Source organism: Halichoerus grypus, chromosome 4 (genome assembly GCF_964656455.1).
Source record: "Halichoerus grypus chromosome 4, mHalGry1.hap1.1, whole genome shotgun sequence".
NCBI classification, from domain to species: domain Eukaryota; kingdom Metazoa; phylum Chordata; class Mammalia; order Carnivora; family Phocidae; genus Halichoerus; species Halichoerus grypus.
In genome coordinates this window covers 191760490-191780998 of record NC_135715.1, presented here as the reverse complement: position 1 = coordinate 191780998, position 20509 = coordinate 191760490, and the positions used below count along the sequence as shown (strand labels likewise).

The 20509-nt window shown below is 57.6% G+C and overlaps 1 protein-coding gene across 12 annotated transcripts in view; it reads left to right on the top strand.

Moving 5' to 3' along the window:
- HDAC4 (histone deacetylase 4) overlaps positions 1 to 20509 on the top strand; it is a 296598-nt gene that overhangs the window by 68695 nt on the left and 207394 nt on the right. Inside the window, exon 1 of one of the 12 annotated variants that reach the window (XM_078071556.1) lies at positions 2480 to 3022. The exons of 7 other annotated variants lie outside the window; for them this stretch is intronic. In XM_078071556.1, coding sequence (XP_077927682.1) covers positions 2995 to 3022 — 28 coding nt within the window. In that variant the 5' untranslated portion in view covers positions 2480 to 2994. Of the gene's footprint in view, positions 1 to 2479; positions 3023 to 3044; positions 3385 to 8003; positions 8118 to 20509 lie in introns of those variants that run through there. 4 more of the 12 variants (XM_078071542.1, XM_078071549.1, XM_078071553.1 and 1 more) reach the window with 4 other exon arrangements.

The window sequence follows — 20509 nt, the reverse complement described above, 5'->3', positions numbered from 1 at the left end:
CTCGCTCCTCATGCCTTTGGCCTGTTTTTCTGTCAGGATTTTGGTCATTGTTCCCACAAGTTTTAAGAGGTTTTTTATACATCAGGAATACTAGTTTTGATCTGTGAGGTATATTGCAAATACTTTGCCCCAATCTGTCCACTGTTTTTTTAATTCTTTGTGGTACATCTTTGCCATGTAAACCCCCTCCCAGCATGGTTCAAATTGACCAATTTCTTCTTTTTTTTAAGTGCTTCTGGCTACTGAGTTGCAGTTAGAAAGCTTTCCTCTGCTCCTGCTCCAGAGGAACCCCTGTGTCTTGTTCTGGGGCTTGTATTCTTTCATTTTTTACAGCTAGGTCCCTGGTCCGCATGGCATTTACACTCGCGTGTGTGTGCGTGTGTGTGTGTTTTGTGGCTCTAAGTTACCTTTTCCCAGGGGCTCCCCAGGTGTCCCAGCACCGCAGGGTAAACAGCAATCGAGACGCCCCCTTGTCTGTCTGTCTGCCTGTCCGAGGGCCTGTCCTCCGCTGTCTCAAGCACGGCGGCTCCCAGGCGGGTTTGCGGGCTGGCAGGGCTCTCCGCCTGTTCTGAAAGTGTCTGTGGGCCTCCTGCACCTGACGCACGTCTGTCCCCGTGCGGCCCTCCGGTGAGCGCAGGTCCATGTCCCTCCCTCTGCCCTGTGCCCCCCCAGCCGCTCATACTTGTCACTCGTGTCTTTCTGGGTTGCCCTCCTGCTTCTCTCCTCTGTGCTATTTCGCTGTTCAGTGCTTGTCTCCTCAGCCACATCTGATGGACTATTTAACCTACTCATTTCGTTTTTAGTTTTAATTAGTAACAGTTTTTTTCGCATGCGTTCACATGTGCCTGACCGTTTTTGGTGTTGGTGGTGGTGGGTGGTTCGCAGCCTCACTGATCCCTGCGTGCTCGCGCAGCGCAGGGTCTGGCCGTCACTGTCTGTCTGTGGCGGGGGAGGGACTGAGGCGCAGGGAGAGCTTACGGGACCCAGGGCTGTGCGGCTGCTGAGTGACAGTCCCCGACAGCCGCTGGCTCCTTGGATGACCCTGCCTGTTTCTTCACGCCTGGTGTGGAGATGTATTTTGTGGTCAGATCAGATTTTCCTGTAATTGAAGTCTGTCCTGGCCTGACTTCTACTCCCTGGGTTTTTCCCCTGCTTTTGATTTTATGCCTTGTAGTGTTTCACAGACATTGTTTTGAGGTTGGTAACGTGCCCGTCCAGGGAGGATACGTGTCTGTGTCTGCCTGGTTGGGCCGTACCTGGGACGCACTTCCGGATGCCTCTGCCGCCGTGTCTGTCGGGTCTCGGGGGTGTCCGGATTCCCCCCCCGAACCACTGCCAGGTGATCTCTGGTCGTGGACCCCCCGGGACTCCTCCTTCTTGATTAGCCCTCCCCGCCAGCGTCAGGGCCAGGCAGGGGTGCGTCCCTTCAGCAGAGAGGTTGGCCAGCCTCCCCCCACCCCGGGGAGCCGCAGTCCCCTCTGCTCCTGCTCAGACCCCGGCTTGGTCTCCTGGCCTTTAGCCGTGGCTTTTAGCAGTGACCCGATGAGCGTGGCCGAGTCGGGTGGCAGCCTCAGGGTGGGCCCTGGCCTGCAGGCCGATGCCTGTCCGGTTCAGCTCCTGCCTTGCGAGGGCTTCCTTACTCTTCTCACAACCCGGCTGGGCTTGGAGGAGGTTTTTGTTTTTTTTTTTTTTAAAGAATTTATTTATTTGACAGAGAGAGACAGCGAGAGAGGGAACACAAGCAGGGGGAGTGGGAGAGGGAGAAGCAGGCTTGTCGTGGAGGAGGGAGCCCGATGTGGGGCTCGATCCCAGGACCCGGGGACCATGACCTGAGCCGAGGGCAGTCGCCCAACCGACTGAGCCCCCCAGGTGCCCCCGGCTTGGAGAAGGTTTTAAACACTCGAGGCCACATTGCCAGACTCAGCGGCTGCTCCTAACGGCTCACTCTGTCACCAGCATGGTGGGCTGGCTTTCATCTGAGGACACGTATCTTCATGAGGAACCGACTTTGTCTGCCACGGTGTCAGGCGGCCAGCCTGGCGGACCGGGGGGTCTGGGGATGCTGAGGCCTGACCAGCCATGTCTGCTGAGTGAAGTGGACGCCTGCCCCCGTGCGTAGCCGCCGCGGCCTCCGGAGGGCTTGTGGACAGTCCGCCGCCCCCCGTCGGAGCTGTCTCGGCGCTGCCGGCCCGACGGTGAGAGCGGCCGTGGTTGGGCCGTGCTGCCCGTCTTTCTGCCTTCGGAGGACGCCCCTCGCGTGCGACCGCCTCTCGGGCCTGCTCCGAGCACTCACTCTCACGCTGCGGGGATGACTCACTGCCTGCTGCAGGGACATTTGCGTCAGCTGCTCTTGTCAAGTACTTCGGTTGCTTTCCGTTAAGAGTATATTTAAAATTATGAAATGAGTGCGAGCAGAAGCCAGGCTCTGCCGCTGAGCACATCTGTGTGCCGGTCGGAGGAGGAGCGGGGGAGCTGGGTGAGGAGCTGGCCGAGCGGCCGGCCGCCCTCCCCTCGCGCTCCCGTGCACAGAGGTCCAGCCTGGGCCAGGGAGCTTCTTACCACCAGTTTCTCCTTTAGCCCCCTGCCCTTGGGCACCCTCCGTGTGCTGGGTGAGGCCCCCCGAAATGTCTTCCCGGGACGTGTCCTCCCTGGCTCCCTGCCCCTCAGCCCTGCCGGCGAGGAGCGCGTGTCCTGGCCAGCACGGGGACACCGAGGTGCAGAGAGCGCCGGCCAGCCGGGAACGCACCTGTCCTGGGAGGAGCTACGAAACCTCATCGTGTAGACGAAGAAGCCCAGGAGGAGGGCGGTTTGCCTGAGGCCCCCTGCCCGTGCCAGCCCTGGGCCTTGGGCCAGGGGCCCCGCCTCCAGCTGAAGCTCCCTGTCCACTTTGCCAGGCCTGTGTGTGGGGCCGGAGTGGACGGATGGGCTACAGACATCTGCTGGTTGTGCCGTGGTGCCGAGGGCCAGGGAGCACCCCGAAGGACGGTCGCAGAGATGAGCCGCGCTGCCTGGGGCCGTGCTGGTAAAGGCGCCACGGTCCTTGTTCCAGCGGCTCCGTTCGTTTTTGTAGAAGGCAGATGTGGAAGTTGTAATTTAGTTGGACACACAAGGAGAAGCGTGAATTTGTCTTTCCTCTGTAGCAGTGCAATGCTTCGTTTTTCTTAACAAAACTGTAAATAACAGTCGAGTGTTTGCTTGAGACTGGAGGACAGTAGGGGAGATTTTTATTCTTGGATTTTACTCTCTGGCCTTGGCCTTCTTTCAAACAAGGAAGAAAGGGCAGAAAGTAAAATCGGTGTGTGCGTGTGTGTGCGCACGCGCACTGTGTTGGACCCCCTCCGTGACCGCAGGTGCAGACACGTGCAGTGCTGTGTGCCGCTCGGGGTAGGTGCTGTCTGCAGAGGGGGGCTTGCGTGGTTCTTCACCGACCGTGCGGGTCAGGGGTGGTGGCGTCTCTCGTTGACCGCTCGTGGACCTGGAGCCCAGGGCAGAGGGCACGGTGACGGCACTGAGATGACTTGGGTGGGAGGCAGTGCCCGCCTCCCCCCCAGATGCCACTCTGCCCCGCCGGTTGTCTTGCCCAGCCTGCTGTCCAGGCCCAGCGCAGGGGAGCACCGTGTGAGGCCAGCAGAGAGCATGCACTGGCGTCTGGTGCCTTTTGATGGATGGTGATGATTTTATCATATTGCTAAGATCCCTCAAGTCTGAACTGAGAATATCTGGTTGTGATTTTGGGGACTTTGGATTTTTCATTGAGACTTCTTTTGAGGAGTGTTCTCTGTCTCCCCAGCACATTATGTTAGTGCTTGAGGGGATCTCTGCTCTTGGGGAGCATGTCAAGTAATCCTTTCTGAGCCCTTTAGTCTCGGGAGGGGCCCATGGGACGAGGTTGGCCCTGCCCGCAGGTCCCCTTGCTGTGTCACCCTGCGGAGAGGCTGCTCTGGAGTGGTTAGAAAGTCTCAGCATGGGAATTTTGTGGGAAATGCAGTTTAAAGGATCCATTTTCATGTTTGTTTAAAACAGAAACATGAAGTTTTAGCACTTCTGTCCCTGAGTGTGTGATTGGGGAGGGGCCGAGCTGCCCTCTCCCGTAGTGCTCCCCTCTGCTCTCATCCGGGAGAGAATTCTGGAGCCCTTCCCTGTAGGCACGGGGCGGGGCCTCCATTCCAACAGAGCCCTGGGTTTTCCGTGTCCTTGCATTTCTCAAACCTGCCAGCAGCACCCAGGCTTCTACATTCCCGGCCGTGCAGAGCGGGATGCCGGGTGCTGCGTGTCTGTGCTGGAGACAGCTGACGCCGGCTCAGGGCGCTTCATCCTGCTCTTCGTGTGACGGGTGGCTCAGCGGTCCTCACTGGCCCAACCAGGCAGCGTTGCCAGGGCCACACGTTGTGACACGGTGCAGAACAAGCGTGCCGATGACGCCAGGCGTTCTGCTCGTGTGCTGTGAAGGCTGCTGAGCGCGAGAGTGGGCATCCTGCCGCCAAGGGGTGCACAGAGCTCCGATGGGGCCAGGCGCCGCGAAACTCTGGGAGATTCTGTTTTCTTCTTTGTAAGATAGAACCAACGCTGCTTGACCTGGCCAAAAGCACGACGGGCCAGACAGCCATCCCGTGCCCGCGTGCTGTTTCGTAAATGTCAGTAAACACCATTGGCATCTGTTGCAGAGAGGATGATGGGATTGGCTTGTAATGCGACCCGACAGGGACTCATTCCCTTAGTGGCCGTTTGAGGAAAAGCAGAGGGGAATACCAGTGGCTATCGCCTTTGTCCTGAGGCCCCGAGGCCTGCCTGGTGGCGCTGCTCAGACTCGGCCTCTGGTGGTGGTCATGGCACCTTTCCCTGGGGACCTGGCCCGAAGGCTCAGGCCGGCAGCCCCTGTCTAGTGTTCTCCAAGCAGGCTCGGCCGCTGCACAGCCTCTGGTGGGCACTGGCTGCTTCTCTCTTTACTTATTTATTTCCCCTCTTCATTTTTATGGGAGATGCAGCCCCGAACCCCAGGGAAAGAAAGTGTGGTCTTCAGTGGGGATACCAGTGGCAGTGGCCTTGTCTGGGAGTCCTTCAGACTGCGGCTGGGGCAAGAGGCCCCTTTGTGTCCGGTGGCTGACCCGGCGACCTGGAGGCCTGCGAGCTGCTGCATTCAGTTTTGAGTGCAAGAGGGGAAGCGAGTGGTGGGCAGGCCGGCAGGCCAGCAGCCCACAGACCTTGGACGTTTGGTGGCACTGGTCCCCGAGGCTCCGGAGTTGCCTGGTGCCCGCTTTTCTCGAGAGGGCTGGGTGTTCTCTGGCTTCTGGGAGCTGCTCCAGGGGCCTTCCAGCCAGTGCTCCTTATTACTTATGTAGGCACGGGTGTGGCCTTATTCTTGGCAACCAGCAGAGAGCCCAGACTTTTACCGAATCAGATGACAAATCTGAGCCTGAAGCAGGTGGGGGTGGAGAGGAGGATCAGGTCTGTGGCCACCCTGCTAACTACCACTGGGATCGGACTGGAGCTCTCCTGCCCGCTCAGCGGGGAGGGCCCTGCAGGACAGGACGGGAAGCAGAGCAGGGCCTGGGACAGGGAGCTGGACGGCAAGGGCTGGGCATGCTGCGGGGCGCGGGCCCATCATCACTTGTGAGCCACTTCGGGGCCCGGCCCGATCTTCTCCGCTGTGGTTATAGGCACAAGTTTGTGGGTGATCTAATGCTCAGATGGGTGCTCCTATGCCCCCCAGGCCTGCAGCACTCCCTGGGGACCCTGTTCACGAGGGGCAGGGGGTCTATTTCCTTATTTGCTCTTGGGAGGCTTGCTTTGTTTGGGCTGACTGCCCCTAGATGGAAAGCGGCGTGAGACCAGAGCCGGCACAGCGTGGGTAGTGTTGGAAGAGCGAGTGCGATCGCAGGTGGTTGAAGGGACGTACCTGCGTCAGACAGCTGTAGGTTGCACTGAACGTTTATCGGCAGTTCTGAGCACGTGGAGAATGTTGGCCTGATCGTGTGGCTCCGGCAGATTAAAGTCACGGTGGGTTGTCCTCGTGTCCAGCGGCCCGGCTCACCTGCAGCAGGGCGGTGCTGGTCCAGGCGTCCTGTCACAGCTTGCACCCACGTGTCTGCCTCAGAGAAAGGCGTGTTTTCCAGTGGCTCCCGCTTTGCACACGGTGACCCCGGCCTGGCCTCCCTCGCTGGCATACATGGGCTCTTCTCTGTCGATCCCTTTGACCCTGCCATAACCAGGTCAGTGTAACAAGAAAAAGACAGCCCAGCTGTGCACAGTGCAGGGCCCCGTCCCCCCGCCCACGTTAGGAAAACACCGATATATTGACAGGGCATCTTCCAGAAGTCCCTCGCCAGTGAGCTGGGGGTGTGGCCGTCACGGTGTAGGGCTCCATGATGTCCTCTGCAATCACTCCGCTCTGCTCTGCATCCTCCTTACGCTCGTGCACATTGTCTGGTCTGCTCAGTGACATCTGGGGCTCCTTGTGCTTATCCCTTTTGTGGTGGTGCCTTTCCATGCTGGGGGCCGAGGGGGGTGCAGAGAGCCAGCCCTGCCTGGGAGGGGCTGCCCTGTGCGGTTTCCTCTGCCTCAAGGTCTGAGCCTCTTTGCCTCCAGGGCTCAAGGAACAAGCTGTTCCGCAGCCAGGCCTTCCCGCGGTGCCAGCCTTAGGTCCTCCGTGACACTGCCCGCCCTTGGGGCTGAACTGTGCCCCTTGCCTGGTAAGTGTTGCCCTTGAGACAGCTCTCCCCCAACAAGTGTCTGCTGCCCCCAGTGCAGTGAGGAGAGTGGGATCTGAAGTCCACTGAACACCACTGCTGTCCTGTCTGGGGGGCCCTGGACCAGGCCTGGGCGAGATGGCAGACGTGGGGGAGTCCAGGGGGCTTCTGCCCATGGCTGGACAGACCAGACCGCTAGGTCCACTGCCTCATTCGATTTCTTGCCCACTGGGTCGGCCGGACCGCTTCTGTGTATTAATACGAGAAAATTTTAAATTCTCACTTCCCCTTGTGCAGAATGGTTTACCAGGAGGCTGGTGATTGCCCCGGACCACTCAGCCGAGGAGAGTTTCCGTGGCTTAGTGGTTAGATTTTGTGCAGAATGGTTCACCTGCAGGTCAGTGATTGCCCCGGACCACTCAGCCGAGGAGACTCTGTGGCTTAGTGGTTAGATTTCCATCCTGCACGAAGCCCCTTAGGAGCTTGACTGCCAGATGGGTACCTTGGCCGTGGGTCTGATTCTTCTTACCTAGAGCTCATGGGCTGCTCCAGGTGACCTTGGGGAAGCTCTGTGCCCCTGGCACCCTCGTACTTGACGCTGGCCCCCATTGGTTGGTCTGGGTGGGTTGAGATGGCGGACAGCAGCCCTGGAAGGGCCGCTCTGGAGCACACTCTTGAAAGGGGCTCCCGCTTGCTTGCTGGCCATCACAGCCTCGGTGCCTGGAGTGTGGGGGGCAGGTCTTCTTAATACAAATCCTCACTGCTTCCCAAGCAAGCTGAGGGGGCGCACGGTGTTTGCTCCCCAGTGTGGCTCCGGAGCTCCCACAACACTTGCTCCAAGGCTCTCCGTCCACATGCCTGAAGTGTGTCTTCTCCCCTCTGGGGTCCCACACCTGCCCTTGCTGGCAGGGCTCTGGCCCTTTCTCGTTGGGACTCTCTGTAGCCCAGTCTACAGACCCCTTCCTGTACATTTCCGAGGCTGAGGTCTGGAAAATGAACCTTGGGCCACAGAGAACTTACGTTTTCCCCACATTTGCATGTGGAACGAGGAGAAATGCTTGGTTTCAGGAAGAGGTAGGAGTGGTTGGTGTCCTATGTCTTCTTCCGAGGGCGTTTGCTCTAAGAGCCAGGTAAAGTGTGCAGCGGTGTGGCTTCGTGGGAGCGGTCCGGCCGCCGGAGCCCACGTTCTGGGCATTCTCTGGGAGTCGGGAGCCTCGAGTCTGCGGTGATCCCGCACAGCATCTGCTTGTTATGTAATGTGACAACACGGGGATGAAATAGAAACCAGATGTCGGGGCGGGGCGGTGCAGTCCTCATCAGTGGGCGCCGGCAGGGCACGGCTCGACTTTCCTCCTCCGTTCCGGGCTGACTGCCCCGAGAGGACTGGCTCTGGAGGGGCCGCTGGGACCTAAACAAAAGCCTTGGCTAAAGGTAAAGTGCGACTCGCTCTCCGGAGAAACTTGTACGGGATTTTCTGTGTCCTGTTACGTAACTGTGGAGGGTCATTCTGCGTGGCCTAGTGACTTGCTAGCCGGTCACCTTAGAACATCGGAACTCAGTGGGTGCTGAGCGGTGGCCTCTTCCACCGCCTCCTCCAGCCTCCATGCCCTGCGACAGGGTGTGGGGTAGGATAAAGGGGGTCCGCAGTTGGCCGGGTGAGGGGCTGGGGCATTGGGCACTGCCCGTGGGGGCAGGTTACTGCCCACAGACAGCGCCGTGGGCACGGGGACCGTTCTCCAGCTCCTGCGTCCTGCTGCGGCGCGCTGCCCACCGCTCCCCCACGCCGGAGGCCCCGTCCCCGACGCCGCAGGCTCCGCTCCCCAATGCCAGAGGCCCCACTCCCCAACCCCGTCCCCGACACCGGAGGCCCCATCCCCCGTGCTCTGCACGGACTGCACCATGAGCGCCGGTCTTTGCCCAGAAGCGGAGTGCCTCCCTCTTGGGAAGTGATAGCCATCTGGGGATGGTGGTTGCATGTTTCACTCTTGTCTAAAAACCGAGCATATCTCCTTTACCATCTTTTTCCGTTGGTAGGCTGATCTTCCCGAGAGATCTGTAGATTCCCTACTTTGCTAAGAAGACCCTCTGGAAACAAAACCTAGGAATCTTGGCTGTCATTTCTCACCCCTGGGTTGCTTTAAAGCCTCATGGGATTGTTAAATTCTTGCTAGGGACATCAGTGCTGACTGCCACTCAGGTCGTCCTGTCATCCTTGTCACCAGGACCCCAGCTCAGTGAGGTGGAGCCAGGTCTGTGGTTCCTTCTAGTCCCGAGCACGAGCTTCCCCGCTGGGTTCTCACTTTGTCATCTCTGAAACGATAGCCAGTATTCATGGAACGCTTTCTGGATGCTAGCCAATGCTGAGCATGTGAATGAAATTTCTTACAGAATCCTTCAAACACGCCTGTACAAGCAAGTACTTTTATAACCCTATTTCACTGTGAGGCCCGGGCCCAGGAGCGGGGGATGCCGTGTCCAGGGTCTCAGAGTTAGGGGCTGGGATCCGGCCCAGGCAGGGCCTCTGGCGGCAGGATGTCTCTGGCGTTTTCCAGCTCTTGACTGCGTGGCCTTCACTTCCGGGTGGACGCTGGGCCTTCACTTCCGGGTGGACGCTGGGCCTTCACTTCCGGGTGGACGCAGGGCCTTCACTTCCGGGTGGACGCAGGGCCTTCACTTCCGGGTGGACGCAGGGCCTTCACTTCCGGGTGGACGCTGGGCCTTCACTGGGTGTTGCCTCTGGGCCCTGCGTGTTCAGTTTGTGTGGGAACGTGAGAAGTGCGGGGCAGAGATCCTCACCTTGACACAGGGAGATGTGTGCGCCGTTCCTAAGTCCCCGTCCTGGGAGAAAATGTAAAACACTCCAACAGCCTTGTTCTGTTATGATGGTTCAGAAAGAGAACTTGAAAAAAACCCGCCTGGTGGTGTTTGCAAGACGAAGCGTGGTTGTCAGAAAATTATCCAAGTAAGTAGAACTTTCCTAAAATCATTTTCTCAAACAGGAGTTGCCCTTTGACCGTTTGGAATCCATGGTGAGCCGTGAGAGACCTGCGAGAAGCAGCGCCCTGTTTTCCAGGCGGGGGCAGGGCTGCTGTCACCATGCAGAGGACCCAGGCCTGGGACCTCCGGCTGGTCCGGCTGCCAGCCTGTAAGGCCCACGTGGTCCCAGCAGGGGCTGTTGGGCATCGCAGGGAGGCCGCCATCAAGTCTTGTCTTGGGCTCTGCGGTGCTTTGTTTCTAAATATAACCCCTTCTTCGTGTTCCTAAAATCAGCGCATGTTTCTCTGAGGGTCTTGGGCGCGGACCCCACCCGGCAGAGGACGGCCACTGGGGCACGGAGTTCACTCCGGCTGCAGGCTGTGTGCCCAGAGCTCTTGCCCGCCTTCGTGTCGGGTTTCCAGACCCTTCCAGGCACCGGATGCAGTGAGAAGGCAGGGCGTGCACGGGCACAGCCTGAGAAGGATCTTCTGGCAGCGTGGCCTCTGGAGTGTGTGGGGCCAGCAGAGGAGCCTGAGGAGCGCAGCCAGCACTGCGGCCAGGCCTGCAGCCCCCATGCCCTGCTGCTCCACGTCGTGCCGGACTTGGGGTGCCTGCTCCCTAGGGAGGCGCGGCAGAGGGACAAGGCGTTCAGGCCCTCCTCCTGCATCCCCAAACATCCCATGCATCTCAGAAGCCCTTTCCAGAAGGCTCTCTTTAAATAGTCCCTACACAGTGTGGGACTGGGTGGGAAACAAGGGGAGGGTCACCAGCTGTTGTCTGGGGAACCGGGGGATGAGGGTCCTGCCTTGGCTCTTATTGTACCCCCACGACACCCCCCCCCATCATGTTTAAATCAAGTGGGTGCTGGGGCCAGGCTGTGCCTTGTCTGAGGGTCTTGGTCTGGGCAATGCTGGGGACCCTGCCCCGGTGGCCAGCCCTGCTGTTGAGCGGGTGTCCGATGACTTGTTTTAAATGATGTTTTCGCATGAGGACTGAAGGCCGTGAGGCTGGAGCATGGTCAGTGTGCTGCTGGTCCGGCTGCTGAGGGACGGGCTGCATGAGGGGCCCAGACGTGTGTTTACCCAGGACGGCTCGGCCTGGGCCCAGGTGTCAGCCGGCTCAGTCACTGACTGCTTGGTCGCCGTCACTGGCCTTTGGCCTCGGGTCAGCGGCCTCCATCCGACCGTTGGCCCGAGAATCGTGACAGGGGCAGAACCTTTCCTGCCTTCGAAGCGTAGCAAGAGATGGGAAATGCCAGGAAAGGAGAAATTGGGGCTTTCTTCAGAGAAGTGACTTCTGGGGAAGAGCCGGGTACCTGTGAACCCAGATCCATTGTCGGTTTCTAGAAGCAAGACTGACGGTGGCATTCTCTGAGATCTTGAATCATCACCTAATTATTGAAATGTGATGATTCTCTCACATAGGCAGTCTAGAACAGCAAGGATCATTTCTTTTTTTGTTTTTTCTTAAGATTTTATTTATTTATTTGACAGAGAGAGAGACAGTGAGAGAGGGAACACAAGCAGGGGGAGTGGGAGAGGGAGAAGCAGGCTTCCTGCCGAGCAGGGAGCCCGATGCGGGACTCGATCCCAGGACCCCGGGATCATGACCTGAGCCGAAGGCAGATGCCCAATGACTGAGCCCCCCAGGCGCCCCAGCAAGGATCATTCCTGCTGTGGGGAGATCACCGCACTTCTGAGTGTACCCACAGTTCGTCATCATCTGGAAGACCGGTAACCTAATGCTTCTCTGCTGCCTGCCTGGCAGTCTTGAATGTTGTCGAGATTCCTGGCCTGTGAGGGCAGTGACAGCCGTGTTCCCAAATGTGTTTAGGTAATGGGTTTCAGAAAAGTGTTTGCTAAGGATTTGTCTATACAGATCTAACTGGGTGTGTGCACTTCTGTGTGTGTGTGTGTGTGTGTGTGTGTGTGTGTGCATACGTAACATTTAAATTTGAAATGCAAGTTTCATCTGTCCATTTGTCTAGGGATGGCTAGAATTTAGTAACTAAATGAAACTAAGCTGCACATATGCAAATAATTTGAACATGATTGAAAACCAAACTGAGTTCTTATTTATCCTGCCTACAAATCTGGAAACTTGTAGAACTTATTTTGGCATTCTCTTTTGAAAATAATTCATGCAGAAATAGTGTTATATATGCAAAAATACAAAAAAGGATAAAGAAAAACCCAGAAAGCCCTTTTCCCCTTTCTGGGCTCCAGCACAGTGGCTTCCACAAGGGAAGGGGCAGGAGGGGGCTGTCCTGTGTCAGCTCTGAGTGCGTGGGGGAGGATGCCTGTGGCATGGCCTTTGGGGAGACCCAGACTCTCCAGCAAAGGGGATGTGGACCCACAGTGCTCCACCGAACCAGGCTCCGCAAAACTGTGCAGGAGTGAGGAATGTTCCCATCATCGTCCAGAAAATGTACTGAGGATAGAGGTTCAGCAGACAAACCCCTTACGTCAGCCACTGATGCACCTGCTGCCTCTTGAGAAACCTGTAGACCACCAACGTGTGGACGCTTACCGCTGGGTGACGTCATTGCAGTTAGGGAGCACAGTGGAACATGAGAATCAGAAAAAAGAAGATGAGCGTGGCCATATTTGTGCTCCTCAAATTGATTTCTCGTCTGTACTTAGACTAGAGAAATGCTTGCTGAGCCTTCGGCCGGCCCAGAAGGTGTTGGACTCCGCTCAGTGACACGGAACGGGTGCCATCCAGACTGTGTGGCCCTCACCATGCTTTCATCTGGGCCCTGTGGGTCACCATGAAGACCTTGGCCCCAAATCATTTTCATTTTCTTTCTTTTTTTTTGCTAGCTGTAGAAAACTATAGGTAGAATCCTGTCTGCTTGAAAATAGGCGTTGTGCTGTGTTGTTCCTCATCCCTACGGAATAGTTTAGGAGACAGGTACCAGCCGTGCCTGCAGGCACGAGGGACAGCCCAGCGGTTGGGCTCCTGCCTCCTGGGGCCTCTTAGCGGAAGACGGTGGTGTTCACGGAGCCCGGCAAACGGGAACATCGTCATCTGTGTACAACTTTCCTCAGGCCTGGATCTCCTTTTAAAACAGCATGTTTTTTGAAGGAGCAAGAAGTTTAAACAGACTTAAACAATTTATTTTGCACACGGAGTTTTTGGGATGTTTTCATGGATGCTGTGTTGTTCCATCTGAGCTTCCCAGGAGCCTTGCGGACTCAGCTGGGCCTGCCGTGTGAATGCTTTTCACGTTATTAATAATGAAAGAACATCCTGCCACCACCTAGCATCCTTCCTTGCTCACGGTGCACGCGGTGTTTACTCAGCCCTCATGGCAAGAAGTTAAGATTTCTTGCCCCGGGTGCGGGGCCTGTCCACGCCCAGCCACGGCCACGTGGACAGGGCTTCCTGGACTCTGCGCCGCACATTTGCTGCATTCATTTCATTGTTGTATGAGGGACCAGGTTCAGGCCTCCGTGGGAAGGCTGGGGTGGAGACGCAGGCCCTCTGATGTTGGAGCTGGGCGGTCCGCTTGGGGGGCTGTGCTCAGTGAGGGGAGGGCCCGGGGAGGGAGCGCTGGGGAGGGGCCGAGGAGGCCACCGGTTACAGAGGCAGGGATCCTTTGTAGGTGCTCGATGGGGCAGGAGCTGGGACCCCGAGGCTGAACATTGACAGGGACCCCAGGGGAAAGCGGCCTCGGGCATCGGGCGGGTGCCAGAGTCCCCGACAGAAGGCCCTGGGCCTGCCCGGGCGGTGTGGGTGAGCGCCGTGCCCTGCTGTCTATGCAGAAAACACAGCTGCGGCGGCTTCTTTTTAAGAATGAGGAACGGGACGCTGGCTGCTGCAGGATGCAGCCTACAAATGAGCTGTTTTTACAAATGACGCGGACGGCGATCAGGCTGACTCAAAATTTTCATTTGATGAGCAGATCATTGAGGCAACAGCTCAACTGGTTGGTTTTCTCAACTGTGAGTCAAAAAAAAAAAAAAAAAACCACTGAAAATGTTATGACCAGAGGGTTTCAAGAGAAGAACAAAGCAAATAGCCGTAGTGAGAAGATCCCTGGGAGAACAATGGGGCTGTACCCGTGGCCAGCAGCCATGTCCATGCCGGCCCACGTCTCCTCCCACGGCTGCCGGAGGTGTCCGGGGACATTGCAAGAGGATGAAACTGGCTCCCTTTATCGAAGATGGCAGGTCTGGGTGAGGAGAGGAAGCGAAAGTTCACCCAGGCACTAGAGGAAGACAAAATACATTAGTGTAGATAGAAAGCAAGAAGCCATTATTTCTAATTGTTGGGTCCTGGTGGCTTCCCTGGAGCCCCGTCCTTCGGGCCGTCTCAGCCTGTCCCTGCTCTGGCTGGTGATGAGGCTTGGTGCCCACTCAGTCCAACGGGGTGACCGTCTCTCCGGCCCTTCCCTGCCTTGGCCCCCGCTTCCTTTCCCTCTTGGTAATACCAGTTCTCATGTCCCAGACGCTCAGCAAGGACCCTCTGATGGGGAAGAATTCAACCTGAGAGCCACTTTGGGGGAGGGGAAAAGGGGACTTGCCTTTCTTAAGAGTGGACAATTGTCAGATGATTTCCTTCATGGACAGTTTTCCCCAGAGGGGGTGCTCGTTTAAAACACCCCGTGTCCACATGGCCACTGCTATCCTCAGGCCAAGCAGAAGTAGAGGAGGGTGCTGTTTTCCTGGGGGGCCTGGGGCGTGGGTTTGGGGGCTGGCCAGCAATGCCCCATGTCGTTGGGTTTCTTGGTTCCTTCCACTGCGTGGTTGGAAAAGGGAGGATATTGGAGATGTTTTGAGCCCCTGGGCAAAACCAGCACATGGAGTTCCCTTTCCTCTGAGGGAAGCGCTTCTTCCCTGGTCTGCTGGCCTGTCTGTGAGCCGCCGCGAGGACAGCGGAGTTTCCCTCAAACCTGGACTCCGTGCAGGGGCCTCCAGTCTCTGCTCCTGTCCCGGCAAGCCTCCGAGGGGCCTGTGGGATCCGACGCGCTCACTGAAGCAACAGATGAATTTGCTGACGTTGTATTTGCCCTGACTCTGAAGCCGGCCCACCCAAAGGTCCCTGGGAACTTCCCCCCAACAGCTGTTTTGGCCGCCCTGCCCGCTGTTTCCTGTGGAGCATCCATCCCGCTGTTTCTCCTTTGGAGAAAATGTTCTCCAACCAGAATAGAGACCTTAGTTGTTCAGCGTGAGTCCTGCAGGGGTCACAGCTGCTTTTTCTCACAGACCGAGAGCCTACAGGTGTCTTCTGCTCACTTTGCCGAGCTTCAGTTCAGGTATTGATCATCTTGAACCTTCTTTCCATGACTGCAGAATTGTTCTGGACTCCACACGGTGATGACGTGCTTGTAAAGGGCTCAGAAGCCTTCTTATTTATTTATTTTATTGTTAAGAAGGAAAAGGTGGGTGGCTTCAGTCTCTGGCATGACCTCTTCGACACCAGTGCTGAGCTGGTCTGTTGGAGACACAGACCGTGTCGGGATGTGTGCTCGGCCTCCACAGTCCGCTAGCACTGTGGCATGGATTATGTCTTTCTCATTCGTGTTTCCCAGAGAAAGAAGGGAGTAAAGCCTCAGCAGGATTCGGGGACGTGGGCCTGCGTGGAGGGCCTCACTTGGCATCGTTCTGTGTCGGCTGCTACTCTCGTCCGAGACTTGTGGTTACTCTCAGAGCCGATAGAGGACGGTTACGTTCGGACCAGACAGGCAGGAGGAACATTCCACAGGAGTGAGAAACTCACAAACTCTAAAAATACACCGCAAAACCTGTTACCATTTCTGATAGGGGCTGGGAGGGGAGGCAGCCTTTCAGCGCCAGAAGTGGGGGAGAGAGGATGTGCTCCCTGTTGCAGACGGCGCCTCTGGCTGGTAGGTGCAGCAGGTGGAGACGGGCCCCCTGCCTGTGGGGGCTCACATGGGAAGGCCCCGTTCTCTGTGGAGGCTGAGAGCCGGAGGAGCAGACGTGGGGAGCGGCCTTCACCACGGGGGGCACGGAGGGCCCAGAGCGGAGGGCAGCACGGAGCGAGGAGCCTCGCCCCGGGCGGGTGCTCACGGTGCCCTGAGGACTGGCTCCCCTACCTTCCTTCTGGAGCCACATGGGTTTACGCGGATAGACTGCGTAAAATGAGTCATGGGCTTTGTGCTTTTTCCTCCTCCCTCCTTCAAGTGATGTGCGATCATGGAAAAGGAGAAAGCAAGAAGAGAGGAGTCTGGAAAAAGTCTGTAAGAACCGGTGAGGGGAAAGCTGGGCATTTTCACAGCTGCCCGGGCCTCGCGGGGAGTCGACGGCATGCTCGTCCCACTTGTGTGTTTGCATTCCCGTTCGGTCCGGCTTCACCCACGTTCATGGAACAGAGGAAAAGACCGCGACACAAAGATGGCTTTGTGAACAAGGGACCTCCTGGTCCTTTAATCCAGAACTTTCCGCGACAGTGGAAGTGGCCCGCAGCTACTTGGCCAGATCGGTCGCCACTAGCCTTGTGTGGTGATCGATCACTCAGATGTGGCCAGTGCAACTGGGGAATAGAACTTCATGTTTAATTTAATTTGAATTAATTTTAATTTAAGTAGCCACCTGTGGCTAGTGGCCACTTACGTGCAGCACTAAGGAAGGCCCTAGAAGGAGGACTTGAGGATCTGTCCTCTATTCAGTTATTTGAAAATAGAAGGCTTAAATCCTTTTGAGTTTCCTGGGTGGATTAAAAAAGAGGGTTGCTTGTGTTGGGAATATTTTAACAGTGAGTGGCCTGGGCGGTGTCGGCACAGCGCTGAATTTATGGTCCTTCTCAAGGCTGTTTGGAAGATGGCACGAGAGAAAGCCTGTGTCACAGACGGGCACCCTGACGGTTCCAGGTGGGGTTCATCTGGTCGCAAGGAACAGACATTCCCTCAGTGGTGCGTAAGAGGGGGTCCATTGAGGGAATTCAGGAGAAGTTCGTAGAATACAACCGAGGAAGTCCTCGGGCAGTATTACCCCCTCCCCCTCCCTCTCTCCCCACCCCCACCGCCGCCCCCACCCCCTTCCCATCTGCTCTGTCCTCAGCTGTGTCCCTGCACTGGTTTGGCTTGTCTGCTGTGTCCCTCTCATGTTACACACCCCAGGAGCAGCCCGCTCGAGCAGGGCGGGGCAGCTGGACACACTGGCAAACGGACATCCAGGTGGACTTTACACAGTCTGGGGTCTGTAAAGTTGTTGGGAGCCAGCCAGTGTAGACAGACCTCACTCCATGATGCAGCCCTTGACCCTTCTTCTCACTGGGGGAATTCTCTTCTGTTGATGTGTGCACTTTGGAACTGTCCTGGGCCAGTAAGTATGTGGTCACTCGCCTGTTGACGATCAGGTGACCTTGTGTGGCGAGCTTGTCATTGCCCTGCACATGCAGGGCGGCCCTCCAGAGTGTGCTCCCCTCTTCTTGCCTGTGCACCCCGAGTGGGAGTCTGAGCTGCACCGGGTGTCTGGGGTTGGGCGTGTGAGCACTCCACTGGAGTTGGCGCGTCTCGTCTGCCGGCCACAGTGCCGTGCTGGGCCCTGCCTAAAGTAGCTTGGAGTCGCCGCGGTCTTTCTGCTGTTCAAAGAAAAAAGTTTGATCATTGATGCATTGACTTTTGGGGACTGTTCATGGTGACAGGCACCCCTCCATCCCAATTTGTAAATATTTGACAAAGAAGGGGTATTTCCTGGCACGCTTTGTGTTTGAGGAAATAATATTATCCAATGTGTGACGCAGTGGAGTCTACAAGAGGTTCTTAGTAACTGGATGAAAGGAATTCTGTTGAGGGAGATGCCACGTCCAGGCCCTGGAGGTGAAGTGTGAGGCTTTCCACACCGTTAGGTCCTGCAGAAGTGCACTTTAACTATGATTTCAGGGCTTTGTAAAATGCGGCCAGTGTTTCTGTTCATGGTGATCATCTTGTGCTGCTCGTTGGCGTAGAGATAAAGCCGAGTTTGGAACGAGGGCGGTGGACGGTGGACGGGGCTGAAGGCCCCCGAGGGTCATGGTGAAGATAAATGAGCATCTCCCACAAAGCACTCAGCGCCCGGGACTCTCAGGTTCTAGTGCGTGGGCTGAACGAGCGTCGTGACAGCGAGGTGCCTGGGCCCAGGATATTTGCGGTGTGTTCACCCTCGACAGCGAGGTGTCCCGGTGTCTCCCCTGAGTGAAGGGCTGTTGTGTTTATGGGTCCCTACGAGTCAGGTTCTGGAAGCATCTTCTTTTGTTCCCCGTGATGCTCAGGTGGTGTGCCAGCCCATGAGAGATCACAGCTTGTCCAGGGGACCAGCCAAATCCACCGGGGAGCCTGGATTGGATCCCAGCTTTGTCTGCTTCCAGAATGCCCAGACATTCCCCTACTGTGCCCTGAGCTTGCTTTCCTCCACACTTTTGGGTAGGAGGATTATGTAGTTTGGTGTTTCTGGTCTTTGTTTTAGGCCGTTGATTGTTTCATCATGTGGCTAGATCATGTGCACATTCACCCATTACGGTTTCCTCAAACTGACAGACCCAGGATGCGTGGTCTCCCCCACATTGTACTTAATCCCCGCCTTTTCCGGGCACCTTGTCGCCTGCATCGGTGACAGCAGTGTTGGGGACGGGCGCATGCACAGGAGTAGCAGCTGCGAGGGGCGGCTCCAGGCGGCTGTGGGACAGGCTCCTTGGTTGGAAGAACACCACTGATCTTTGTGTTATGAAAATCAGCTGTCCCTCACCAGGTCAATTTTCTCCAGAGTTCTGGAGTGGTGACCACAGTCTTCACAAGAGTCTCTTCTCATTTTTGGGTCTCCGAGGGGGTGCGGCCTGAGTAGGCGTGGCCCCGGCCTGTGTCTGCTGGGCTTCGAGCTGTCCTGAGCCAGGTCTCGGACCGCAGTCCCTGGCATCTCCGTGGCGCCGTGGGCTTCTGCAGGGGAGGTCTGCATGCTGGCCGTGTGGCCTCCTAGCTAGTGGCAGACGGGGCCAACCGTGAGCGGACTCATGCTCAAGGGGGCCCTCACGCGAGCTGGTCCTGTCGGACAGCTGGGGAGCTGCACCAGCCTGAGGTGACTGCTGTCTCCCGGCCACTCCGACTGACCGGTGCTCCTGGGCCTGCGCTGCGGAGCCCTCTCTGTTCAGCTCCGGGCATCAGGCCAGTGTCGGGACCGACCACCGCAGGCTACCAAATGCAGGCCCATGGGCAGAGAGCTCCCCACGTGTGTCCGCGGTGATCCTGCTGTGCCCCAGGCCGTGGACGTGGGTGCTGGGTTCTGGGTGCTCGGAGGGGGCTCCAGCCTGAGCTGCTGCTCACCAGCCTGACTGGGGGCTGGTTCCTTGACCTCTGCGTGTCTCTCCTTCCTCTCTGTAAAGTGGGATCGTGGTGCCAGCGACCTTGTGGGGTGTCTGTGAAGAGCAGGCACGAGAAAACCCTGGGCGGGCTGGCTGAGCACGTGCCGGCCTCGCTCCGCAGGTCTGGCTGCCCCTTCCTCTGCTCCTCCTCCGCGGAGCTGTCCGGCTCCCTGCTTGTGTGCAGAGAGCATGCCCGTCTCTTGGGGTGACCTGGGCCCACAGAGGGGACGGGGCGCGGGGGCTTGCGAGACATAGTTGTGGGGGCGTGGCTCTCGAGCGGGGGCCTTTGTCACACACTGCCACCTGACGTCTTGTCAGGAGTGGCTACTGTGCCACGTCGAGGCCGTTTCACGTTTGTAACTCTAAGGAGGATGTAGGGAACTTTAAACAAAAATGTGAATTAAAAAGAAAATTGGGGCCAAGTCCTAGACCAATTAAACTAGTCCATGGGCGGAGAGCGTGTGGAAAGGGGCGGTGGTTGGTGAAGAAAATGCCAGTGACGTTGACAGGTCCGCTGGCTTCCATTTTCACGTGTGGGTTGCTTTTAAATACACCTTGGGAAGAGCTTTGCTCCTGGGAAGCCCCAGAGAGAGATGTGCTGGGCAGGTGCATTCGGCAAGGCCTGGCCTCCCGGCCGAGGTGCCCCGTCCCCCTGGCCCGCGCGTCCCGAGCGGGACGTGAGTCCGCGGAGCATAGAGTGGGACCGGTGGACTCTCCCCCAGCGGCAGCATGACCACCAGAGAGAGGGTGGCCTTGTCTAGTGTTGCTTCTGAAGGGTGACGGTGACCCCACAGACTGATGGTGAGCAAGCCACCCGCGTGCAGCGCCACCATCTGCCCTTAACCTGTGTGATGTACAAACCGCTTTTCTGTTGTGCTTTGTTTCAACGTTGGCTCTTGGCTCTGTCCCCTTGGTCACTCACTTAGAGGCTTCCAATGAGGAAGCAAATGACAACAGCTTCTTGACCATCGTGTGGCTACTGGAGGCAACAACAGAATGGCCTGTGGTTTGGACTTGTCGGTGGATGGCATCCATCTCCCCTAGGAGGCTGAGCAGTGTGGGCCCCCCCGCGCCGGGCAGGGTGGCCGTAGCAGCTGCCTCAGCCTTCGGGACAGGGTGCTGCGCAGCCCGGGGCCTGGCCGGGAACGGCACGCGGAGGCAGGGGCCTAGGGGCTGCCCTCTCCTGAGGAAAACCTGACGTCACAAAAGAGAGGAGGCACGTGAGTCCTTCAGGGCTGGCACTGAGCTCCGGGTCACCTGAGCACCTGAGAACTGGCTGGTGGTGTGGCTCGTAGCAGGCCAGGGGCACCCCACGGAGCACAGTGCTCTGGGACGGCAGGACAGCGGGGTCGCACCCTCGGAGCGTTCATGGGGCTGCAGTGCCCCTCCTCCCCATTTTTGGAGGTGTGGGTAGTAGCCCACTGCTCATGGGAATCTGGAGGGTGCAGGTGCGCCCCAGGTCACTCATCCTGCACCTTGCTTCCAGCAGAGCTGACACAGAGCCTCTTGGTCAGGTCCCCAAGGCCCGGATGGCCCCCTCATGCCCC